The sequence below is a fragment of the Dipteris shenzhenensis genome, chromosome 26 (genome assembly GCF_047967505.1).
Source record: "Dipteris shenzhenensis isolate YYH24624 ecotype China chromosome 26, Dip_SZ_1.0, whole genome shotgun sequence".
Classification (NCBI taxonomy): Eukaryota; Viridiplantae; Streptophyta; class Polypodiopsida; order Gleicheniales; family Dipteridaceae; genus Dipteris; species Dipteris shenzhenensis.
The window spans coordinates 18,214,878-18,242,117 of NC_141621.1; the positions used below are offsets into that span (position 1 = coordinate 18,214,878).

At 44.5% G+C, this 27,240-nt stretch overlaps 1 protein-coding gene across 4 annotated transcripts in view; it reads right to left on the minus strand.

Moving 5' to 3' along the window:
* Positions 1 to 4,611: 4,611 nt before the first annotated feature.
* The window catches only part of LOC147884762 (uncharacterized), a 44,646-nt gene continuing 22,017 nt past the window's right edge, over positions 4,612 to 27,240 (minus strand). Inside the window, exons 3-4 of one of the 4 annotated variants that reach the window (XM_087397978.1) lie at positions 20,594 to 20,737; positions 4,612 to 4,843 (exon numbers count right to left, since the gene is read on the minus strand). In XM_087397978.1, the coding sequence (XP_087254104.1) occupies positions 4,805 to 4,843; positions 20,594 to 20,737 (183 nt within the window). In that variant the 3' untranslated portion in view covers positions 4,612 to 4,804. Of the gene's footprint in view, positions 5,630 to 20,593; positions 20,738 to 27,240 lie in introns of all 4 variants that reach the window. The other 3 variants (XM_087397976.1, XM_087397975.1, XM_087397977.1) reach the window with 3 other exon arrangements.

Here is a 27,240-nt window from a genome sequence, read left to right on the forward strand (position 1 = left end):
TAAAGAGTGAACTATAAGAGTTCACTAAACAACTTGTGAGAGGAGGCTTTTGCATAGTTGACCACCTCTTTTGTGTTACGACCGCTTGCATATTCACGGGTCAGATGTCCCATCTCTCAGCATTTTCCACACTTTTTCTTTGACAGGTCCTTGAAACATCTAGACTCCGTATGCCCCTTCTTCTTACAGAAGGTGCATTTTAATTGGTCCTTGGTAGACATAACCAAGGCCTGAGTGGACGTTGTGGGTGTCAATGTAGAGGTTTGTTCCTTACCTTGTTCTCTTCTACAAGAAGTAAAGAAATGTATCCATCAAAAGATAGAGAGAGAAGATTTTGAGTGTTGTGACAAGAGCATCATATTCAGGTGGTAACTTTGCAAATGATCTAATGCGCAAAGATATTCATCGTCTCTCTATGTTCTATAACCCTTCTTTTCTAAGGTTGCAAATCTTTGATCAACACTTGGCAGTTTGTTTTAGGCCTTTTACCAAATTCCTTAAAGATTGGTCAACTACAAAGTTGAATACCTCATTTTGCCTATTTTTTACCAAAAGAGAAGGATAGAAGAGAAGAAGCAAGCAATTCTTTCATTCAGCCCATATTCTCAGCATTTTTTTATGCATTTTGAGCTGTAAACTCATTGTGAGTGCCATTTGTTTAGGGATTAGACACAGTCGATCTCGTTATAAACCGGCAAGTCCTTCCCAATGGTGAAGCATACTATCACAATTGACAAGTTTGAGGAACGAGCTTCCATACATGGCAAATATCTATCCGCTACTTGCTCATGTCTAAGGGAGTTTCGTGACTTGTCAAGGGCACGAGAAACATTAAGATGATGAGAAGGCACAATCAATAATTGCGCTACATCTCATGAAAGATCTTATCCATCATGTTTGGTAGCTTACGTCTCATCATCTCACTTAATTCTTCTTATACACCATGTCTCAAACTTGATGATGAGAAAAATTAAGTGAGATGATGAGACGTAAGCTCCCAAACATGATGGATAAGATCTTCTTGAGATGTAGCGTAATTATTGATTGTGCCTTCTCATCATCTTCATTACTTTCATCAATTTTTCTCGTGCCCTTAACAAGTGACCGAGCTGCCTCAGACATGAGCAAGTAGCGGAGAGAGACTTACCAAGTATGAAAGCTTATTCTGTCAAACTTATCAATTGTGATAATATGCTTCACCATTGGGAAAGTCTTGCCGGATCAGCAGCGTCTAATCCCTTAACAAATGGCACTTGCATGAGTTTACAACTCAAAATGCATTAAAAAATACTGAGAATATGGGTTGAATGAAAGAATTCCTTGCTTCTTCTCTTCTATCCTTCTCTTTTGGTGAAAAAGAGGCAAATTGAGGTAATCACCTATGTAATTGAACAACCTTTGAAGACTTTTGCAAAAGGCACAAAACAATTGCAAACTTTGCAACCTTAGAAAAGAAAGGTTGTAAACCACAGAAAAGAGACAACGAACGTCTCAAGGCAAGGGAGAAACAAAGATCTGAGTTATCGCCATGAAGAAACTCTGAAATAGAACCATAGAGATACAAACTCCTTGAACATTGATGGCATCTTAATATGAGGCTGACACATATCGAAACCCACAAGCAATCCCTCTTTCAACGATATCAGAGAGCTTGCAGATTTTGGAACTGCTTTCTGTAGTCAATTTGAAACCTTCAATTGACAATGAATACAACAAGATTATTGAGAGAACCAAACATCGATTGGCGATGCACATTACCAAAAGGCAAAAGCATTTCTACAAGGCTTGACTAACAAGTGCTTTAATGTCCTCACAACGAGAGGTATTTACTCGATGTATAGTCTACCACCTTGGTTGTTAGCCTCTATCCCAAAGATCCCTAAGTAGTGAGGTTGGGTTCTCGAGATACGAGCTAGCTTCTTTCAAACAACCAAGTTTGCTTTGATTTATTTTCCCATGATCAACACCTTTGATTTGCACTATTGGTTTTCCAAGCATTAATAGAAGTTTCTTTTGCACTTTTAGCAAAATGTGTTGGTATTTTGATTTGATATGCAAATTTCTAAAGAAATTCAAAGGTGCAAGTGAATCCAAGAAATCAATGAGTCTCTACATAAAGTCGTTACACCAACACTACATCTTGTCATAACTTTTTGCAAAGATTCACAACTTCACAAGCTTTTTAAGCACATTACTATTCGTGACAAAAGCTAATCATTTAATTGATCTAAAACCACATTTGTTAATTTTGGTAATTTTCTACTTCCAGCAATTAACTAGTCTTAACAATCCTACAAGAATCTCATGAATTGATGTGTTATTGTCAATAGAAGTTGATAGACTTTCCTTAACACTAGCTTGTTATTTTCTAAAAAGGGATTGTTTGCAAAAAGTGCATGCTCCAAAAAATGTGGAAAAGCAACACATAGATTGGGTGCTTAAGGAAGACGCAATTTGATTGTTGACTACTTATTTTGTAACGTACAAGACCTCTGACATTGCATAATCAAGTTCTTGAAAGCTCTATAATTGTAGTTAACATTTGCAGTGACGTATGCCTTGATTAGCATTAACACATATAAGCTTCATGTCACGTTCTCTACACAATTTGTCAATTGATGGTGAACAACCAGCCCCCTCCCAGTGGCAAGAGAGAAGATATAACACCTACTAGATCGCAAAAATTCCCAACAAGGGTAGCTGAATTTCACATAGTGGAGTCTGCCTCCGTAATGAACTACCAACCGTAAGTTCTAAAAAGTCAACTAAAGCTCAACACAAATAAGCAACATAATCCTCAATTCAAATCACAATCTTACAGGGTAATACTTCTCGAATACAATGGAGGATAAACAACTATGGAAAAACAAAAATGAAGACCTTCAAAAGGAAGCCAATTCACATTGGAGAACAAGAGGCTAAAGTTGTCAAAACTATTTGGAAATTCATTAAACAGCAAACTTTATTTTTTGGACACGTGGTATTTGTATTTCATGGGATGGAAGGTGTGACATGCTACAAAATTATGCGAAGCTACGCATGCAAGGCAAGAGGGATAATATCGAGGAAGAACTATGTGTATTATTCCCTTGAGCAGCAACTTTAAACAAGGTGATGTAAGGGACCGGTCACACTTGCCCTGTTATTCAAGAAGCTGTGACGTCCCCAAGTCTCTTGATTAGTCTGGCATAAATTGTTGCTGCTTTGCATTCGAATTTGAGGCCCTCCTCTAGAGAAAGGGCGCTGCCATGAGCCTCCGCTTCCCTAACAATCTTGCCTGCAGAAGCCATAGGTGGCACGTTCTTGTTTGTGGATGGCTTGGCATTCAAAGCCTACGTAAGGGTGGCTTCCACCACATTCTCAATTTTCAAGGAATTGAAAGATTGGGCGTGGCCACATCACCTAAATATGTCATACAAAACTGCTCTGGCGAAGTACAAGGCACGCGTGACCGTCCCCTAAGACAACATTCCTCCAATGCCCTAAATTAGGAGAACGAAAACTGTCCGTAGAATATTTGTGTCACTAGGGAGGTCTCGATGTGACCAACAAAGCAAAGACGAACGCAGCATAAGGAGGTGATCACGATCCTTGGGCACACACTGTGGGAGACCTGAAAGTCCAGTTCAATATTTCTTGGTGAACATGGCAGTAAGGCAGGTCATTATTCCCATCAGTTTCACTACCTTCATTAATGCTTGCTACTTATCTAAAGGGGTTAATCATTTCTCGGTAAACATGGCAGGTCATTATTCCCATCAATTTCACTACCTTCATTAACGCTTGCTACTTATGGAAAGGGGTTAATCATTCATTCCTAGGGACTGCCCGTGCAAGGTAGGAGAATACAGGGTAAACAACAAAAGCCTTAGGGTAGGAAAAAGTGACACACCAGCTGAACGCCAGCCTTCTTGTTCAAAATAACAAGTTGCTAAAGAAGAAAGGAAGCGTGTACCACATTTCATATAAGAGTAGGCACTGCATGACAGGGCAAGCGCACTCTGCTAAGCATGGGAAAGTTAATCTACGGTGGGTGTCCTGTGGATGGACAGGACATGGGCAACCAATGTGGGTTAGTTACGGAAAGGGGAAATTTTGAAAATGACATCTCAAGCTAGCCTAAGTGGCACCACCTTGCAGAAGACAGGATGATGGAGGGGTAGCAGAAAATCGATAGATACGAGTATTCTACAATACAATATCTTTTGTGTGTGCATTGGGCTTCCAAATGGGATAGAGGACCTAGCCAAGGCCTGTGGCATACCTAACAAATCATGATGTAAGTGGTACACATTTGCAGATGCCGTGGCAGTGTAGTGGTAGGGCATCTGCCAACCAGCACGGCAGGCCATGTTCAAACCTTGCTACGTGCAGCATAGGTCCAGGGTGGGGGGCCCTCGACAGGTGATCTTAATGTGCACTCAATACTAGCCTGAATATGCTCGAGCCTCACAATTTTGGATCTCCCTTTTGAGAAATGCCTAATAGAAATAGATGGATTTTTTCTTTCAAGAAACAATATTTGAACTAAAATTGTTGAATTACACAACGCTGCAACGTTCAGCTGGGCTATACCCACCTTGACATACTGGACACCCCTCTATTCAACCACAAAACAATCTAGCATATCTTCAATCCAAGCTGTCAAACACTGCAATCCATACGTGTGCCATAAAAACATGGAAACAGCCTTCAACATATGACGGATAGGTGCAATAAAAACTCCTTAGCAAAATACCCTCAAAAGATAGACTATGAGCTGAAGAAGACCATATCCAGAAGCATAGTATTCGAGTCTCCAATTTTAAGATCTCAAAAGAGATAAGCTTACTTCTCCAAAAACCTTAACAAAATAAAAAAGTGTCAGAATGGCCAATATACATATACATAGATCAAACAACCATTAAAACCATATTTAAGTCAAGCTATGGAATGTTCTCTTCAAAACTACCTGCCTGAAGCATGCTACAAAATGTTTAAAACAAACTTCCATGACCTTACCTAGCAATAGATTGCATCAAATGCAGGCCCTTCCCAACAAACTATCTTTATTCAGGGCAGAACAATAGCAATAAGCTGGCCATTTGCAGACAATGCCACTTAATTGTGGAGGAGACTCGCCAATCTTCATATTTCAACTTGACTGGTGCGTAACTTAGGAAGCCATAGTTGATGATGCTGCCACTTACATTTCCATACCAGATCACATTGTGAAAGTTGTAGGACCATCTGCATGCCCATTATACATAGAATCTCCACCTCGTGCACCCCGACCACCCCCTCGTCCATAATAGTTTCTAGGATAATATCCCCCCTGGTCAAGAAACTGACCATTGCGACCATTTGTATATCCTCCACGTGCACTACGACCACGTCCGTTCATATAGCCTCTTCCCCTCCCACCTGTTCCATAACCTAAACCCCGTCCACCACCCTTTGGTCCCTGATAGCCCCTTGGGCCTACACGTACGCGGGAAAATTGAGGCTCCTGCTGTTGCTGCTCTTGTGGTTGCTGTGGTTGCTCCTGTTGTGGAGACTGGGCTGATGGAGGACTCTGTTGCTCCTCCTGTACTTCTTGAACAGGTGGTGTACTAGCAGACACCTGATCGGCATTGACCTGGTGGCCAAACTGTCATCCAAGCCCATCCATTAGCAGAAGTCACCAAGAGTCGAACAAAAAGGAGCTTCACAGAAGTTTAAGAAAACCACTTCGCTTCATAGAAAAAGGGGGCCCTTAAAGCGTGAGAACGTTTGCCCTTTGGCTACATGTGTTTGTTGCAAGAACAATCCAGTTTAATAGATTCAAAATACAAGTTCGGAAGGTACTACAAATTTACTTGCATTCAAGTTTTGACGCGAAACTTACAAACAAGATAGCCGAAGTCTATTAGTGATACAATTAGAAGGCAACGAAAGTCCATTAGTAACATACTTTTTTTTCCAAGGAAATTAGTAACGTACTTCATCATGATGCTTTTTACTAGGGAAGCCACATGATCTATTTGCTCTAGAGAACAAACAGCAAAGTTTTCGAACCCCCTGTGCAGACTTGCGATCAGATTCTCTTCACATGCTGAGGATTCTGTCAGCACTTCCTGTGCATAGCTAAATTAGCTTTCTATTAACACTGAGATCACGTCCCTTTGCTAGGGACTGCTGTCCCTCATGCACCATAGGTTATGCAAACCAGACCATAGAGGCAATGCCTAGATGATGCAATGGTTGAACTTCCCCTTAACGCCTACCAGACAATATGGTGGGAACAGAGACATTGCAGGACCACATGCAGTCTCAATTAAATACATTTAAAAGTGGGTTTCTGCCTACAAAAGAGACATGGCCTTCAATAGCCATTCCACAAAGACTCTCTTCACTGCCTGCCAATGCTGTGAACTGGGCATGTGCATGAATCTGCTGAGCTGAGATACTGCATACTACAAGTCAGGTCTGGTGTGACATAAATAAATAAGGCATCCAACAGCCTGCTGATAAAGAGTGATATCACATGGTGGGCTCCCATCATGAGCTGATCTCGTCTTACACATACTTAGGAGTTCCTTTTTTTTGCCCTTATTTTATGTTGAGACCGGCAATGCACGCCCGTCTAACCAGAGGATATGCTTGTCTAGCCGAGCTAGAGAGGCAATGCTTCCACTCACACTTCAAGGACCTCAGACCAAGGCCTTCCTATTCGACTCCTTGGTTCTACCAACGATGGCAGCCCTTGTTGGGGGCCGAATCTCTCAAATGCAAAGTGGGCTCGTGTGGAGCGCCTACAGGTTCTCATGAGATCATGGATGATTTGTAGTAAGCCATCGGTTCCTCACCAAATCATCCATGCTGAGTTTGGGTCATCTCCACTGCAACTTGATGCAACATTCCAAGTCATCAGTGATCTATATCGGGCCAGGGGATACGACGACTGCACTTCTAAAGGTAGTCCAAAATCTCTTCATTCAAGCTACATCTGCTTGTAAAGACTAAACGATTTCATTTTAGTCTCTCCCAGACGAGCACTAAATCTAGCTGATAGGGCAACGCACCACTTAAATAGAAAGAATTATCGCAACACTAGCAAGCCGCAACATGGACGAGGTGAAATTTGCATGTCCGCAAATACGACATCACTAATGTTTATGGCTATGTTGCAATTAGCATTAAGCATGGGTCTTGATGCTCGTTTAGTAGCTCCACCCTTCAACTTGTTTGTATCAGCAGGTTTCTCACAGTCTCATAGACACATCGGTCTTCTATAGACTTTAATAAACTTTCTTTCTTTCTCCCTTCCTCTCCTCAATCTCCCTTTCTCGAATCTGTCCCCTACCCCTTTTCTACATTCGCACAACTTGACACAGACAACTAGTTCTGAGCAACTTCATGTAGAAAGCCAACGCTGAGCAACTTTTGCAACCCTAGCGAATGCAATTTGCTAGTCACAACAAGGCACTCTGAATTACCCCAGCCAGAACAGATTGGGTATCATACGGTACGCAAGGGACCTCAAGGCAAGGTATTATATAGGTACCTTGTCAAGTCAACAATTAGTCGGCATTGAATGCCAAGTGGATGGATGAAGACATGCTTTCTGATTATGCACGAGTTCTGGATATTTACAAAGAGGCTTTTAAATTGCTGTCAACTGGTTAGAAGCCGAGGGGATGTCATCAAGTCGTAAATACTCCAAGCCAAAATACAAATCTAATTTGACCATAGTCAAAAGGTTTCTCATTTATTTTAATTATAGTCAAAGAGTTCTTTTAATTGGTCAAAGCATTGACTTCAGTCAAAGACACTTGACTTCGGTCAAGAAGGCCTAACTTCAATTAGCGGGACTTGTTTTAGGCCAAGAGGGTTAACTACAGGCAACTAGGGTATTTGTGCTGACTACGGTCAAAGAGACTTGACTAGGATTAAGTATTTTGACCTCAAGCAAGATTCTTAATCATGATCAAAGTGGATTGATCTCAATCAACCAGAATACTTTCATTTTGGTATGCACCGGTTTGCTTTGTGGGGACGCCCACTGAGACTAGGACTAGTCTAGAGTTATATTTTGTATGCAAAAGCTAACAATTAAAGGGTGCCATGGTGGTGTGCTTCGTTAAATTGTTGCAGGTACTCAAGAGTGGTTTATTACCCTCGTTTTATGGAGCTTACCAGGCAATCACGAGAAGTCCATGCACTGTGGCCTAGAAGGCTCCAGAGTTGCCAAGTAATTGGCATGGTCTAGATTGTAGTAGAATCATGACAAGTGGCAATTGCCAGAGTTGTCCCTCTCCTCTCCTTTGTTATTGATTTTTCATGTATGATCATGTAGCCTGTGAGCTGCAAGAAATAAAATTACCTTTCCAGGGCAGTCTAGGTTGGTGGTTCTAGGCCCTAATGCTTGAGAGAGAGAGAGAGAGAGAGAAAGGGGTATGCTGGAACTTTGCAGCTGCTAGAATTTTGCATAATTTGCTTTCAGTTTCCTTATTCACTAGAAAAAGATTTCAAGTCATCTTTGAGGATGACAAGTGCATAGTTGGTGAAATGGAGAATGATTATTCATTGGTGATAATAGGTACACACTATCGTGGTCTATTTCAGCTTGACGCATGTGAAAAAATATTCAAGAGCACACAGTGCATATTCAATTTATATATTGCAAGATGCAGAGTTGTGGCATGCAAGGTTTGGGCATGTAAAATCTGATAGTCTTATGCTTTTTCAGAAATTTTAGTGGTAGATGCCTTGCCTCAATTAGAAGCTCCTCCTAGGCACATATGTGAGTAGCATATTCTTGGAAAAATGCGTAGGTTCTCATTCCCTAAGGATGGTACAATTAGGGCTGCAAAGAAATTGCAGCTAGTTCACTGTGATGTTTGCAGTCTTATGAGGAGATGGTCTCTTGGGGGTCACTTCTATTTTGTTACTTTTATAGATGAGTTCTAAAATTCATTTGGGTCAAAATCTGTAGTGTTCACTGAATTTAAGCATTTCATTGCTTTGGTGAAGAATCAATCTGGTTGCAGATACTAGCCCTATACCTTGACCCCACGTTTGGACATAGAGGGGGAGTACATAACTAAGGAGTAGGCAAACTACTTGAGTGAGAAAGCCATCATACATCAATAAACAGTCCGCTATACTCCATTATTAGCAAGGAAGTAAAAATTGCAAGTTGAAGCAAGCCTCGTATGGCTTGAAGCAGGCTCCTAGAGCCTAGTATGCAAAGATTGATGCCTTTTTTACCAGCCAGGTTATGCAGAACAGCCCGATGGAGAGCACCCTTTATTGCAAGAAAGAAGGGGGTGATTTGGTCAACATTGTCTTGTATGTTGATGGCATGCTGCTCACGAGTACTAACGCTGCAAAAATTGCAGACTTTAAGGCTGAATTGCAGAAGACGTTTGAAATGTATGATTTGGGGTTGCTACACTATCACTTGGGAATTCATTGTATATACCTAGATGAATCCAAGAACATTCCCAAACTCATCCTCTAAAAACACAACATAGTGCAGTTTCAATCTCACAATAGTCACTCATAAGATTGAAAACCATAAACTCCATCACGCATAGCAGGGACTAGCTACTATGACATCCCCACTGACGTCATCAGCGCCCAACAATTGGTGTAGACCATAGTATAAAAGTATGTTCTCACACATACTTGAGCGTCCATTTATACAAAGTCTTTGTACTGAGTTTCTGTCGGCACTCCGGAGGTGAAGGGCAAACTCAACCATGACAAAGGCTAGCACTAAAGGAGAATATACCTAGATGAATCCAGGAACATTCCCAAACTCATCCTCTAAAAACACAATATAGTGCAGTTTCAATGTCACGATAGTCACTCATAAGATTGAAAACCATAAACTCCATCACGCATAGCAGGGACTAGCTACTATGACATCCCCATTGACGTCATCAACGCCCAACAGTGGGTGTAGACCATAGTATAAAAGTACGCTCTCACACATACAAATCCACACACCCACACATACTTGAGCATCCATTTATACAAAGTCTTCGTACTGAGTTTCTGTCAGCACTCCGGAGGTAAAGGGCAAACTCAGCCATGACGAGGGCTAACACTGAAGGAGAAGGCTAATCAAAAAGTAGTCCAAATCTCTTCTTTCAAGCTACAACTGCTTGTGAAGTCTAAACGATTTCATTTTAGTCTTTTGGTCATTGGTCTATTGCAGTCCAAGTAACTACTTGAACAGTTCAAATTTCAGAATTGTAAGCCTATACGACTCCTATGGAGCCAAGGCTTAAGTTATCCATGCATGATGACAATGAACCATTTGATGCGACCATTTACAGCCAAGCTGTAGAAGCCTAATGTACATATGTAATTCAAGGCCAGATATTCAGTATGCAGTATCCTTGTTGAGCAGATTTATGCATAGCCCAAAGACTTTGCATTAGCAGGCTATGAGACGTGTTTAAGCAAGGTACTCGCTGTCTTGGCTTGCTCTTTCCCAGGGGGTAACTTGCATTTACATGCTCAAAGCGTGATTGGACTGGTGATTTTCATACTAGCCCATCAACAATGGTAGATGTTTCTTCATCAAACACTCGTGCAGTTATTGGTCGAACAAGAACAATTAACGGTTGCTACCTCATCATGTGAAGCTGAGTACAGGGCAGCTTTTACAACCACAAACGATGTGTCTCATTGAGACATTCTTTGGCAGATCCTATATGCATCATTGGAGGAGCCTACTCCATTTCTCGCTGTGTCATACCAATGGTGCAAAATCTTGTGTTTCATGTACATACAAAAGACACAGAGATAAATTATCATATGCCCTCAAGCCGATACATACATGCAAGGGAGATCAGCTTGCTCTTTTGCCCTACACATCAAAATGTGGCAGATCTCTTCACCAAAGCTTTACTCGTGAGAAGTTTGAGGCTTTTCACAAAGCTTTGAGCTTAGATCTGTTAGGTGATTGACACCATTCCTTGTACATTCAAACATTATCACTGCAGGGCGGTGTTAGAAATATTAATCTCTAGCCAGTAGGTGGATTTTTTCAGAGGCTCCCCTCACAGGCAAGGGCTCCCCCATGATGAGGAGCCTCCATAGGGTTTGGCATCACCAAAGGACTGGGGAGGAGTTTCGAGCAGCAGCCACACATATGGCATTCGGCGGTTCAAGATTAGGAGCGACTCATGCTGGGGCGAAGGACACACCTGTTGGAAAGGTCACCTCCCCATCTATAAGCCCCCAAATGAGGAGAGCATGGGGGAGGGAGACCTACAGCAAAATATGCCCAGAGAGGAGCGAGAGAGAGAGACGGGGCGGGGGGGGGGGGGGGGGGGGATTGCTGACATATGGGCAGCACCTCACAGCAAAAGCAAAAGGGGCCATCCTAGGTATGAGGGCAGGTATATGGCCTGTATCAGGCCTGGAACGTGGGCCAGGAGGCGCTGGTGGATGGCGACACATGGCAAGGTGCTGCAGCATGAGTGCCTGCCTATGGACAGGTTTGTGGGCAGATCTATCGCCTGCAATAGGCCTGGCAGGAGGGCAGGTATGCAGAGCACCCAGGTGGCGAGGTGAAGCAGAAAAGGGGGGCTGCAAATGGGCAGTGCCCTGCCCTTAAATAGGGCTGGACTGGCCGGTCGGCTGGCCAACCAGGTCATCCAGCACACAGCCCTAATATATGTTCCCACAGCCCCATAATTAGGGACGTGTGGGGTTAGTTGGAGGGGCAGCAAAGTCAGCCAGTAGGCCTGGGTGGGTGGGCTTCGAGGGGACATCTGTCCTTACAAAAGGGCCCCTTTGGGACCTCATATCGCATCCAGCAGAGCAGCAAGCAGAGGAGTAGGAGCAGCAGCAAGGGCCTCATCTTTGGGCCTACATCCAGGAGGCAAAGGAGGGCCCTAGGTGCTGCAGACTGAGCTCAATTGGAGCTGAAGCCTAGGCTGTCTACCAGGGCAGCAAGGTGCTGAGATCTTTAGACAGTGAGTCTACATACGCTCAAGGTGGAGCACGCGGGCTCAGAGATCTAGAGGTACCTAGCAGATAGTAGGAAAACTATTAGGTAAGATCAGAGGACCACATCCTGGTGGGACTCTGGATCTATCTTTCGTATTGTGTCCATAGCTTTGGACAGAAACATATTCTTTTGGTGGATTCTATATCTGGCTTGGTTCACAGTGTATTTGCAGGTCTGCACAACACATCTATGTGAAGCACATTAAGTAAAGAAGTTTGTGATTCCACCCACACCAGCACAATGTGAGAGCTCCTCAACTATTATATCAGTCTTCCACTGCGCATACCCTCTGTTCGACAATTTCTAACAACACCTCAAATGGGCTCAGTGGGATAGTGGCCCAATCAATCTTTTCAAGGCTTGGAGCCGCCTTCCTGCAAAGGTCGAGGCACGAAGTCAAGCACTCGCTTATCTAAGGTGGGCAGGCACACGGATGGCAAAGATCGACATTTGAAAGCAGTGTCATCAGAAAGCGTGTTTCAGGAATCAGAAACGTGTAGAAACGTTTCTGCCCAAAACGTTTCTTAGAAAGGTGTGAAACGTGGCATTTAGGGCAAAACGACTTAGGTACCAATTGGCACACACGGCTGTTTTTCTGCACCGATTTGATTTGCCTCTCTCTTGCTTGCCCTACTGCCTGCAAAACACTCTACTCTACCCAGCCTAAGCCCTCTACTCTACTCCCTTGGCAAGCCCTCTACTCTACCCACAGCCTAAGCCCTCTAGTCCCACCTCTACTCCATGCTCCAGCCTCTACTCCAGCCTGTTGCCTAAGCCCTCTACCCCCTTGCTAAGCCCTCTACTCTACCCCCTTGTGAAGTATATAAAATATGCATAAAATACAACACTTTTATGCATTTCTAGAAACATTTCTTGTGACGCTGCTCCAAAGTCATGGTGGGAGGGACTGCAAGTGTCTCGGACCCCCGCTCAATGGTACGGAGAGTTTTTTAGGTCTAGGGCGCCCCTCAAGATTCTGTTTCTTTAGCAATCCCTTGGCTCCTATCGATGTAGACTATATAGAGTGAAGCTTGGAGGACTTCTTCAGCACAAGATTCCTGGGGACCTTGGGGTCAACGAGGCACTAGACGCGCTCGGATCAAGGTAATGGGTCACTTGGGTAAGGACTGGACTATTGACCCAATTCCACTCCAAGCAGAGCACAATTGGGCATAGTGGCACCTTTGGTTATGGGAGGGTCAGCCTCTTCAAGAGATTCAATCGGAAAACCATGTGAGCGGTTTTGGCCCGTACAAGTAGGGCACTGGGACAAGGTGAAGGAGGTGCCCTTCTTCTCATACACAAGCTGTATTGGTCAACCTCTTCAACTAAAGACAACAGCCTTGATTCCCTCGAGAGAGCATCATTGGGTGGAGCAGCAAGATCCCCAAGAGGTTGCCTCCCTTTTTTGTCAGGTCTTTGGACCAGCTGCAAGCCACGGAAGATCTCATATATTTTCTAGATAGCGACGCACAAAGGTTTGCTCATTGGCCCTTGGCAGGAGTAGATGAGGGTAGATAGTAGGTGCAACATTGCGCAAACATAGTTCTGGAGGCAATCTCACATTGTCCATAGGGTTTCGCATAGGATCTAAATGGGTGTCCTCCGAATTGTTGCAAGCACTAAGAGGTTGCAACTAGACTTCACTTGGGGAATGGTTGCATGGCTGACGCGAGGGTGTCATGCCTTCTCCAATGATCCAGCTTCTCTAGCCGATAGGATCTAGGGCCAGCAAGTATCCACAATAGAGGCACTGGACCTCTTGCCCGCCCACGCCCTTAACTTTCACCAAAGGATAGTGTTTAGAAGATGGTGTCCAGCATCGCTACCTGAAACATCTGGGTTGCTCATTGCAGTTTTGTGATGGGAAGTCATCAAGTCCCCCTGGCAGCCACCCTTATCACAATTTGGTAAAATATCATCTCCACCCTACGCGCCAACTAGGAGTACGGGAATTAGGAATCTAGGGTAATTGCCGAAAGGCGGGAGGGTTTCTACAAGGCTTGGCTTGTAGGTATTTTTTATGTTTTTATTGAGTGAGGATATATAGATCCACCCAAATTGTTAGCCCCTTTTCTAGAGATACCCTAGGCAGTGAGCAAGGTTCATCGACAACAAGTTGGGTTCTCTAAAAACATGTAGGTTCTTCTCTGATAGCCAAGTCTCTAGCGTGTTTTGGATTGCTAATTCGCATGATGTTTTCTCAAGCATTAATAGAAAGTTCTCTGGGGGAAAAAAAAGAAATAATCTCTAATGCACTGACCCATGTAATAAAAGTTAGGGGCACTTTTTTCCTTTACAAGGTTTTTCTCCCCTAACTACAGTTAGTGGTTGAGTTAATGGTATAGCCAATTTTGACTCACCCTAGGGTCTTAGGGTTTTGTCATGTTGATGCCCTCTTCTACCTCATTTTTCAATCTCATTTCACCTGTGCTCCACAATTTGAGCTCTTCCCTTCCACAAACTCTCACATGGATGCCAATCTGTCCTCTGCCACTTTAAACAGCAGTAAAAAGCCAAGCCATATCACAATGTTGCAATCCTTGCATCTCTCTTCCCCGAGAGATGAAAAGAAGGTGGCAGCAAACAACAACACGACTATTAACAGCTCCTAAAATTGAATATCTTAATGTTTGGATGATTCAAGATCAATGAAACCTTACTGCCTCTCTTGACTTTACTAGGAAACCCTAAAGCTGAGGACGACTACAATCAATGTCGGAGACAATGTGACACATGCCACAGAAACAAGGCCCAATCTAACCAAAAAGATGAATCCAAGAACATGATCCTGTAAAAACACAACACATAGTGCAGTCTCAATCTCATGATAGTCACTCATACGGTTGAAACCCATAAACTCCATCACACATAGCGAGGACTCCATCACACATAGCGAGGACTAGCTCCTATGGCACCCCCACTTGCGTCATCAACACCCAATAGTGGTGTAGACCATAGTACAAACATATGCTCTCACACATACCAATCCACACACCCACCCATACTTGAGCATCTATTTATACAGGACCTCGTACTGAGTTTTTGTCAACACTCCAGAGGTGAAGGGCAAACTCAGCCGTGACAAAAGGGTAGCACTACAAGGAGAAGGATGATCAAAAAGTAGTCCACATTCTCTTCATTCAAGCTATAACTGCTTGTGAAGACTATACGATCTGATTTTAGTATTCACCCAAACGAGCATCTTTTTTTTTCTAGAGAAAAGAAAACTTCTATTAATGCTTGAAAAAACCCCGTGCTTCTAGCCTCCATAAAGGGATTGAAGATGGCAAATACAATGAAAAGACTGTTTAGAAAACACAGCCTGTTCCCAGGGCAACGGCTCGCTGCCTAGGTTGCCTCAGGAATAGGGTTAATAGCCACGGAGGTGGTCTGTACATCCAACGGATATCACACTCCAAGGAAGTGTAAAAAATCCCTGCAGGTTGAAGCAGTCCAGTGTGACCTGAAAACGCGTTTTGGGCCGAAACGTTTCTTAGAAACGTGTGAAACGTGGCATTTAGGGTGAAACATCCTGGGTATAAAATATACTATTTATACTGTTTTTCTGGTCCGATTCGATTCACCTCTCCCTTGCTTGCTCTGTTGCTTGCAAAACACTCTATTCTACCCAACCTAAGCCCTCTACTCTATTTTCTTGCCAAGCCCTGTACTCTATCCAGCCAAAGCCCTCTACTCCAGCCTCTACTCGATGCTCCAGCCTGCTGCCTAAGCCCTCTCCTCTACCCCCTTGCTAAGCCCTCTACTCCCTTGCTAAACCCTCTGGTCTACCCTTCCTTGCTAAAGCCTAGATGTAGTATTATTTATGAAGTATATATAATATACATAAAATACAATATTTTTACGCGTTTCTAGGCGAAACGCTTGCCAAAATCTAGAAATGTTTCTAGAAACGTATCTTGTGACATTGAGCGGTCCCACCTTTCAACAGTCCCTCTCGGTCTTGGAGTGCCACGCTTCCAAGTAGCGCATAGCGTGAAGATGATGTCCTGCCAAATGGCCACTAGGGTGGCCGCCAGAGTCGTCGTCTGTCCCCCCATCACCTGACTGCACCGAGCAACCCAAATGTTCCAAGATGTAATGCTAGCCACCGTCTACCAAACACTGTCCTCTAGTGAGAAAGGGGGCATGAGCGAGAAGGCAGTGGTGCATCATAGGCCTTGATCCGAGAGACCTACTAGCCATGGATCCTATAAGCTAGCAACATTGGGTCAATGGAAAAAGCGTGCTCACCCTCTATCAGCCATGCTACCATCCCCAAGTGAAGTCCCCCCTCATCCGCTCAATACTCGCCACCTTACAAAAGGACGCAAGCCAGATCCTCTTCGTAGCTATGCAACCCCACAAGCAATGGGAGATCGTCTCCAACATGCCCTCCGCACAACAAAGGCACCTGCCCCGTCAACTCACATTTGCTGTAGCCAAGGGCGATGGACAATCCTCCATGAGCCATCAACTAGAAAAAGTAGGAGATCTTCCGTGGTCTCAGGCTGGTCCAGAGATGAGGCTAGAATCGTGGGATTACCTCCCTGGGAACATCCTACTCTACCAAGTGTCTCTCCCTCGACAGGGTCCAAGCTGCGGCCTCTAACTAGATCCATCAACCGATGTGCGTCGTGTAAGAGAAGAAAGGCACCTCCTCCACTCTGTCCGACTTTGCTACCTGAGCCAACGAGAACTATTCCCCTAGGTCCCACTGCAAATCGCGAAGAGGCCTGCCTCCCAAAGCCAAAGGTGCCACATTGCTCCCTCCGATCTTGAGAGTGATGTGTCCACGTCAATGTGCCAATCCTTGCCTAGACAGCCTACTACTTTGATCCGTTGCCAATCCAACCCCCACAAATCACCCGCGCTCTCGCCATCACTCTCCAACTCCGCCTGTAACTGGCCACCTGGTCCCACCCTGCATAAGCAATGGCGGAAAGAGAGGAGATTGTCCCTGTAGAAGCAAACGCTAAGGGGTACATCCCAGCTCTGTGGAGTCCAGGGCGAACGCAGGCCCTCCCACCAAGAGGCTAGTTTCAATGATTCATCATCCTGGTGCCTGCCCCTCTCAAATGAGAAAGCACAGTGTCCTTGTTATCTCCTCGCGAGAAAGCCGTCTCCAAGCTCCAAATGACCTCACTGAGCCACTATCCCACTGTGCCAAACCGATGTGTGTCCTCTCTCCTAACATGTGTCCCTCTGCATCCTGGACCTCTGGATGCCAGATAAGTGGCTAATGCTCAAACTCCTCCCTGGATGATGGCCCGGCCCGAATAAGTCCGCTGAAGAGCCGCTACCAGACTATAAAGAGGCTCCTCATCAAGGGGGAGCCCTTCCCTGTGAGGAAACCCCTCTCAAATGATCCATCTGTGTGACTTCTGCCACTGCCCACCGGTGCAGGGAGTGTTCTCGAGAAGCCCGTGCTATAGAAGAGCTTCCAAGGCTCCGTGCCTGGGGTGAGACCTCGTACCACTAACTTGGCCCAAGAGGGCTCTGCTCTGCATTTCTAGATCAATGATACCCAGTCCTCCTTGTGACTGAGGCTAAATCACTGTTTGCCATGCGACTCTGGCCCGAATGAAACTTCGCAATAGTCATCTCAGCTGCTCCATGCATCCCCAGTGAAAGCACCAACAAGAGGCTATGTACCAAGCTGTAGCAAGGACCTAGTTGACCACCAGTGCTCTGCCTGCGAGAGAGAGTTCCAGTACAAGAGCTTTCGCCGCACACTCTCCAACCCGTGAAGATCCATTGCTCCGCTGAAATATCGATCCCAACCTTGCAACCAATGTATCTCACAATCTGCCCACACGGGATCCACCAAAAGCCAATAGCCGAACCCCAATCCTGAACCTCCTCTGCACCTATAAAGAATTCAATCGATTTGGTCCAGTTGATTCGAGCCTCGGAAGCCTCACAGCAGATGGCTAGAGCTCCCCTAACCGACTCTAGGCTCGTTGTGGTGCCCTTGACAAACAAGGCTGTGTCGTTAGCACACTCCAAGTCTAGCAGCTCCTCCTCCTGTATGATGGGAAGCCACATCCCCGTGGGCCCAACTGATCGGGAGCAAAGAAAGTAGCCTAGAGCCTCTGCTACAAAGGGAGGAAGAAGGCGAAGGGGTAGCCCTGGCGAGCCAAGCATGAAAGAGAGAGGTCTCCCATGTGTGTCCGCCAATGATCACCTGACTAGAGCTCCTAGCGTATAGAGCCGCCAATCCTCTAATCCATCTGTCCATGAAGCCTAGCCTCCACATCGTGCCCTCTAGAAAGGACCGCTCCACCCTATCATAGGCCTTCTTGAAATCCAAGAGAAGAATTGCGAGAGGCTGTGACTCCTCCCTGGCCCAATCCACCACCTCTCAGAAAGTTAAAATGTTGTCCAAGATGCTCCTCTCCTACACAAAACTTGTATGTGTGTCATGGATGATGTCCGGAAGGTGTGGCCACAACCGCAAGCTCAAGACTTTGGCCAAGATCTTGTATCCGGTATCCAAAAGCGTGATCATCTTTACTGACCAATGTCCGATCTATATCCCCATTTCAAGATCAGGCATATCCAACCTCGACTCAAGGACTGCAAGAGTGAACCAAAGTCAAAGATCTCTTGACAGGCAAGACGAAAGGCCATGCTAATGAGCTCCCAAAAGCTCAAGAAGAAAGTCGGAGTAAGGCCATCTTCCCCTGGGCAATCTAAGGAGGGAGGGCCTTGAGGGCCTCCCAGAGCTCTTCGTCCGTGAACGGAGCCTCCACGGACTTGCTCAAACTCGGTGTGACCACTGTACAAACCTGGTCCTAGACTGCCTTGCGTGCTATAAGTGCCTCAGGGGACACCACCTCTACCTGAAACAACTATTGATAAAAAGTTGTGGTCATCTCAAGGATCTCCTGAGGGTCTGAGTGCATCCGTCCCTCGGCATCCCGCAGCCTTTGCAATTGCGTCCCTACTGAATGTGGCCAGTAGTCTGAAAAAATTGCTTGGTCATCCTATCCCCTTGCTGGACCCATTTGGCTCGGGACAAGGGATACAAAAACTCATCTCTGCAGACCTCCGTAGCCTGTACATTGAGTCTCGCAGCCCATGACAATCCCGAAGTCACTGAGAGTCTGGGTCGTGCTCCCTAAGTCTCTCTATGGAGGCTAGATCCCACCTCAATGCTCTCTCATGCTCCTGAAGCGCATATCTCCGTCGCAAGGCCTGTGACTAAAGCTCCTCGTTGCTCCTCTAGATCGCATCTGCAACCCAAGCCGCCCATCCCTCAACCAGCCCATCAACTAGCATCTGCCATATCCACTGTCCGTTGTACCTCCTCCTCTTGTAAGAGCTATCCGAGATGTGGATCCCCTTTTGGGGAAGACCGGTGCGGCACTACTAGAGGAAGAGTACCGCCCAAGAATACAATAATTAACCTAAAGCTCCTAAAAAGAAAGAAAGAAAAAAAGGTCACACTGGCGCTGTAGACGGTCTGACGCTCAAACTAAGAAATGTGCAAGCAGCCCAAAATGCCACGACACCTCCAAGCTTCTCAAGAAGTGCACTCCGCTCAAGTCTTGCTCTCAGGGGGCTCAAAAGGAGACCGTCGACACTCAGCCCAGCCCCTAACACAGGCGGCTGGTCTGCCTAACTGCAGCTGCTCCAAGCAAAGGCTAACAGGATGGGAGAGGGAAGAAAAAACTCCGGCAAAGAGGGGCGGAAAAGGGCTATGCGGGAAGAGGAGGGGGTGAAGAAAGAATGCGAGGGGAGCGGAGAGCTGAAATGAAGGGGCACGGAAAGCGCGCAAGAGGGAGGAGTAAGAGGGCAAGGTTGGCAGCAGCCTGCGTGCGGGGGGGAGGAGACCGGGCGGGGGTGAAGGCACAGGGAGGCGGAGATGAAGCAAGGGGTGGGAGGAGAAGGCGCAGGGGGGGAGAAAGAGGCACCAAGGGGGGGGATGGCACAAAGGGGAGGATAATGCGTGGGGGGCCGAGGAGAGGGAACAACGCAAGGAAGGAGTGGCGAGGGAGGCGCAATTGGGCTGTATGGGAGGGAGAGGATGCTATGGTGATGGCAATGAGGAGGAGCAGCTTCGGGAGCAGGGAGCCGTTCCCGTTGGGGATGGATCGTCTAATTCCAAACGATGCTTAGACAATCTAGCTGATAGGGCAATGCACCACTTAGAAATAATTTATCACAATATCAACAAGCCTCAGCATGGACGAAACCTTGACTTGAACCAATTAAGTCAACCAAACTAATCAAAACCCACCAGAGTCCAATAGCCGCTCTAGCTAGAACAACCAATCGAGAATATCACTGGGGAAACTAGCTTTGTTAAGGTCTAACATACTATTTTCCTACTCTACCATTCAAGCAGTCACACGTTATCCCACAGTAATATGTCTCTTTTATTTCACTTATGTCATACTTTCCTCAAACTTTCTGTCCAATGTAGACTCTTGTATCCAACACTATTGTTTCCTTAGTTGCACTTTGTTGGTCAGTTTAATGGATTCATCTCGAAATTGTCCTCGCAAATAGCAATAGCAACACCACAGTGATCCAACTAGGCAAGAAAATAAAGAAACGCGCTCAATAAGTTAAAAAACAAATCGAGACACCCACCTGGGGAATCTCATATGCACTTGTGGCATCAAATAAGAAAGGTGCATCCATGTTAGTTGTTAGCAATCCATCTGCTGCTTCCAAGTTACTACTACCTATCATAGGAGGGGACGTGTAATGCTCCCTTTGGAAAGACATGGCATCCTGTCATATCACACAAGACGCAATTTGAAGGCATCATATCAGTTTAGAGCCATTTGTGATGCTTCTATGTACAAACAAGATAATTGAATTATAGATTGATAATACCAAAACGAAAATCTAATGCTAGAAGAAAGACAAGAATTGTTGTAATCGTCCAACAGTGTTCATATGAGTTCAAAGCATATCAACCTGTACTATTACTTTACAAGTGCTTTGGTCTAAGATACCACAATATCGGCTAAGATCACAAAGCCACAGTTATAAGCAATACTAAAGCAAATTAGAAACACACCCACCTTCATCCTATGAAACTTAACAAAGTTTCATTGGTCAATGTTGCAAAGGAGGAGCTTTTTCTAGTCATAGAGCATTGATGCTGTGAGTGGAGATAGTGATGGTTGGTACGCTAATAGGGGTGCCTCAAGACACATGTCCAACAATAAGAGCTAGTACAAGGCCTTATAGCCTAGGAGAGAGGGAGTGGCTCTCCTTGCTTGAGCTGCCCTCCCCCTAACCCCAACCCCCCCTCCCCTCCTGTTACATCAACCATAATCGCAGGGCCTTGCAGCTTGGTTATGGTGAGGTGGGAAACCAGAGGACTCGATCGTGCTTGGCATATTATGGACCTAGGGTCACACCTAGGCCTAGATATTTATCAAGAAATGCATAGGGTAGCCCAAGAGAGGGCTTAAAGGAAGGGGTCCCTTGTGGGACACATGACACTAAGAGAAGAGGCCACTTGTCAAGCACAGGGCTAGGGGGAGAGTTCTAGAGAGAACTCCAAGATGGAAGAAGAGGGAGAACCCTCTCCCTCACGAAGGCTTCTCTCACGACTGGGTGGAAAAGAGTCAAGAGCCCTCCTTGTTTGATGGGTGGGTCGGTGGAAAAGAGTCAGGAGCTCTCAACTTGGTGGAAAAGAGTCAAGAGCCCTCCTTGTTTGAGTTGGGTGTAGCACTAGTATCAGAGCTAAGCTTTGGGCTTGTGAAGGGGTTTTGAGATTTTATGGCCATATTTTTGTCAACTTGATGCCCGGTCAGAGATACATAGAAAAAGAACCAAGGGATTGTCACAGGTCGACTGAGTTTTCCGATGATCTTTATGCATCTTCGAAGGATAATTTGTCCAAGGTTTACCACTACCCAACGTAGGAGAGAGAGTCGGTTCCAGAGCTCTCTTACGCTGTACCCGTTTTCCAGCTTACAAAGGCATTGGAGCAAAGCAGACAAACCTTCCATCCATACAATTCTCAGCAAATCTCATCCTGCCCATCTCTCTTCCTACTCCCCTTTCACATCGCTATTGGTTCTAGCTCTCTAGTGAAAACGATAGCGCTTTCAAAACTTTGCCGGTTCCCCTCAACTTCTACAAAGCTATACTAGAAGTCTACATTTCTTTCCATGGAGATGATGGATTCTAGTATACCAATCCTCCTAATGAGTACATCAAAGACAACCATCTGACTGGCTATCCAAGGAACGAACCATTCAGAGAGGTGCATGTCTTTTTGGATGGGGTTATCGTGGGCGCCATGCGGCCGCTCCAAGTAATATATACGGGCGGAATCAAGCCTCTCTTTTGGCAGCCCGCTGCAGCAATTGGTGCTTATAACCTTCCTACTTACAATATGGAGATTACATCTTTTGTTGGATCACTTGTGGATGGGGATGATCACACCATTAGCATGAGAGTTGAGCGACTATGAGCAACCATTGCTCCTAAACGACTGGTAGCAAGTAAAGTGAAGGCAACCTCTTGCGATGTTAACCTGCACACGGAGAAGAGCAAAATAGACAACCCATGTCACGATAAGACTCAACACGCCTTTGGAAAAGCCATGCTTTTATATTTGTATATATAAAAAGCAAAGTTCCTAAGGCCTCTTCGTCCTTTCATTTATCCCTCTCTCTAAGACTCGAAGACCTCAAGTTGTTAGCCTCGCCTATTTCAAAGCCAAGGACGGGAAAGAGAAAAGGGACTTTGAAGATCAAGTCGAGGAGTTTGAAACCTGGTGGATTAGCGAAGAGAAAAGACTACGAAGTAAAGGGCGTGTCAACTTCAAATTTGCATTCCAAGGGCATTGAACAAAACACGAGGGAAGTGGACATCGCATTTTTCTTTCGAAGTAAAGGACGTGTCAACTTCAAATTTGGATTCCAAGGGCATTGAACAAAACACGAGGGAAGTGGACATCGCATTTTTCTTTCTTTTATAAATCTTTTTGCTTTACCCATTTTAAAAACAAGGACGAGTCTAGAAAGAGATGAAATGATTAGGAAAAGCGAGGAAAGGGCTAGAAAGGGTAAGGCTATAGTCGAAGAAGAAATACATGAGGAAACTATGGAAATAGAGGATATAGATTACGGTGAATACCGAATTCCGTATTCTTTTTTTTTTTTCCCATGAAAAAGACTTCTATTAAGTAAGAACAAAAACCCGCGAGAGCAAGCTCAAAGCGGAATACATCATGAAATCATGAGGATAATAAAAAACGTATTCAAAATTCATCAAACTAGAAAAACGAACACAAAATATAGAAAAACAATTAGGTTCATTGAAGACCCTAACCCAAGCCAAATCCAAGTTATTCAATCTCAATCAATGACTCCCATTGCAAAATCAATGACTCCTCCAAGTCAAAAGGAGAGGTCTACTTCTTGACTCAAAGAAATGTCGAACATTCTTAAGGACTTAAAACCACCAATTTTCAATGGGGAAGAGAAAGAACGAAACAAGGACGCCATAAACACGTTCTTGCAAAAGTAGCAAGACTTCCATCGACTGAAGAACACCCCTCCTAAAAATCAAATCGTGGAAGCAAGTCTTTCCCTTGGAATAAGGCCTATAAATGGTGGATGATCCTCAGAGAAAAAGATAAAATTCCTAGGTTTTGAGCTAAGTTTGAACAAGCTTTCTTAAAAGAATTCTTACCTGAACATGAGCTAGAAAGGGCTTGGGAAGCTTGGGACAATAATAGCATGGACAATAATTCTTTAGTCCAGTACATAGCGACCTATAGGGAGACAATCCTTAAGTTCAAAGGAATTGATGATTCTAGAAGATAAGGGATTTCGAGAGCGGTTTGAAAGATACCTACAAGATTAAGGTGAGAAGAAATTCTCCCCAGACCTTTGAGGAAGCTATTAAATATGCCCAAAGATATCACAATACTACGGGGAAATCGAAAGCTGAAACTTTGGAACAAACTAGTTTTGTTCATAAGTTCAATAAATCTCCCAATCTTAAAACCAAGGGGCACTTTAAGAAGGAGGTTTCTCAAGCACCACCTAAGAAACCTTAAACACAAAGATATCCTCTCCTCAAGAAAGAGGATTAAGAGAAAACCAAGCAGGAAAATCTTTGCTTTAAATGTTCATGTGAGAAAGAAAGAACCAGACAAACTAGGAGCAAGAGCTGGAGAGCCAAAACGTGAAAGCTGCAATAGATAAGATTAACTACAAAGTAGTGTGAAGGTGGTTTTGTCTAAGTGATAAAACCACACTAACCCTCTAAGTGTGGTTAGGAAAAAAAACCTCTAGTGAGCGAAAAGTGCCCCTAACTCACTTATGGAGTACACTGGTCACTGCCTAGGGTTATGACAATAATTATAACACCCCCCTGCAGTGCCAATGTGATGATGTACAAGGAAGTCATCAATCACCAAAAGGAGATAAGTTCACGACACTGTGAAATGCCTCAAACTTCTCACGTGGAAGTGCTTTGATGAAAATGTATGCAACATTTTCATGTGTTGACACATAGATCATACTGATCTCCCTTGCATGCAACTTTCCTCTGACATAATGATAATGAACCTCAATGTGCTTCGTGCAAGCATGAAACACAAGATTCTTTGCCATTGCTATAGCACTCTGTCTATCTGTGAGAATTGGAGAAGGACCCTCCAATGACAGATAAAGATCAACAAACAAATGACGCATCCAAACACATTTAACTATCGCTGTGAAAGCTGCCATGTACTCAACTTCACATGAGGAAGTAGCCATTGTAGATTGTTTCTTGCTCAGCCAAGAAATGCAAGCTTTACCCAAAAAGAAACAATTATAGACTACCTAGTGTCATAGTCTCCAGTCCAATTTGAATCACTATAAGCATGCATCTGCAAGTCACCCCCCTGGGAAACATCAAGCCATAAGACTTTGTGCCTTGCAAGTAACGAAAGATGCGTTTTACCACCTGCCAACGTGTTGTCTTTGCGCTGTGCATATCCCTGCTCACCTGAGATATTGCATATTGGGCCGTGTATTGCACAAATAAATGAGGCATCCAACAGCTTGGTTATAAAGTGTGGCATCCACTGATTCACTTGCATCATACATAGTAAGCTTCAGCACTAGCTCCATGGAAGTGGCTGTAGGCTTAAAATCTTGCATGTTGAATCTATCCAAGAGCTTCTGCACATACTTGGATTGAGACATAACAATGCCACACTTGTCTTGTATTAACTGGATCCCCAAATAGAAATTTAACATTCCCAAATCTGTCATGTCAAATTCAGCTTTCAATGTTGAAATCTGCAATTATTTCCTCGTTTAACCTCGTGAGCAGCATGTCATCTACATAAAGAATGATGACTAAAATATCCCCCCCCATCCTTCTTGATGTAGAGAGTGCTTTCCGTGGGACTATTGTGTAGCCCCTTGCTTGCCAGGAAGGCATCAATCTTGGCATACCATGCACGTGGGGCTTGTTTCAGCCCATATAAAGCTTTATTCAGCTTGCAAACTTGAAGTGCATTGCCTGAAAGTTCAAAGGCACGAGGTTTTTTGACATAAACCTCTTCCTGCAAGTCCCCATTAAGGAAAGCTATTTTTATGTCCAACTGATGGACATTCAAATAAAAGTTGAAGCCATGGCAATAATTGATCTGATAGTTGTCATCCAGAATGTAGGAGAAAATGTCTCCTTAGAATCTATGCCCTTTTTTCGAGCATAGCCTTTGCCAACCAGCCGTGCCTTGTACCTATCAATGGACCCATCTGGCTTCCTTCTCACTTTGAAAACCCATTTGGTACCAATGGTATGTTTTCCTGGTGGTAAATCCACAACATCCCAAGTCTGATTTTTCTCCATGGACTGCAATTCATTGTGCATGAATTCATCCAGTGCACATTATCCTTAGCTTCTTCGAAAGTATCAGTTCCTTCTTCATCAAGAAAAGCACCTACATAAGCTGATTCACCAGAAAGGCCTCCCCCTACGTGCCTTGCTGCACTACAAGTCCTACCAGGCAAAGGTGCCTCAAGTCTACTCTCCTTGAGAGTCTGCAGCAACCAGTTCAGAACTGTTTTTGCTGCATTGAATCTCTTGCCTAACAACATCATCCACTGCCTGTGGAGGAACAAAATCAGCAGGTGGCTGAATCGGGGCATGCGGATCAAGAGGAGGCTGCTGTAAATACTGATTTTCAGCATGAATATCGGCTGAGGAACCAATATCCTCTAGTATGGCCGAACTTGCACCTGCAAGCAATTGAAGAAAAAACGTTTGTGTTGGCTGCCATTCCCCAAACAGCGCATTTTTCGCCATTTCTTCTATTGCTCAATACTCCCTGCCTGCTCCGCCATTGCCTGAGCCCTCTTAGGAGTAGATGGGCGACCTCAAGACGAAGATTTTGAGCCATTTTTCAGCTCATTTGGTTCAGTAACGAGGGAGAAATCGTCAAAACTCAGGTTCAGCCTATAGCAACTCCCCCGGGCAAAAGTGCGCACCATTTCGTCCAACCTCTGTGCTGGACTCTCTCTAGTATATGAGCTTTCTTTTGCTTCAGAAAGCCCTCTTTTCCTTGCTTTGAAGAGTGAGCTACAAGCCCTCCAAGTTCAGCCTTTTAGTTTTACAGTTTTGGATAAGTTTTTGAAGATGATGCTACATAAAATGCTACTCTAGCATTTCTGGTTTTTTGAAACTTTCAATAACTTCAGTACAAGTGTGGCTTCAGTTTTGTTTTGACTTGCTAGACCTGGTTTTGATTGGAAAGTATTCATTTTAGCCACTTCTATGAAGCATGTAAGAAGAAGCATCATTGATTGAATATTGGTCACTAGTCTTTGCTACATCAAGTGCTCATATTTTGGAAGTCTTTCAGTTATTTTTCGCCTTGTAAGAGAGATAGACACTGCCCAATATCTGGGTTAGACCTTCTCATGGCTACCCTATTGAATCTAGAGAAGTTCAATGGAAAGGGCTTCCACACATGGCAGATGAAGGTGAAATTTGCATTGATGAGGGAGAACCTATGGGGACTTGTCAAACCTACTCCTACCGCTTCTTCTACGGCCTCTAATGCTGGAGAATCCTCAACTCCGACACGACCGGCAAGGGTTCCAGCTAGAGAAGAAAAAGCATATGGTATCATTGCTCTTGCTTTAGGAGATGATTATATTCACCATATCTCTGACTTGGAGTCTCCTTCAGAAGCTTGGCAGAAGCTTGACATGATTTTCGGTGCTAGCTCTCACATCTCTAAACTATCACTTAAAATCTCT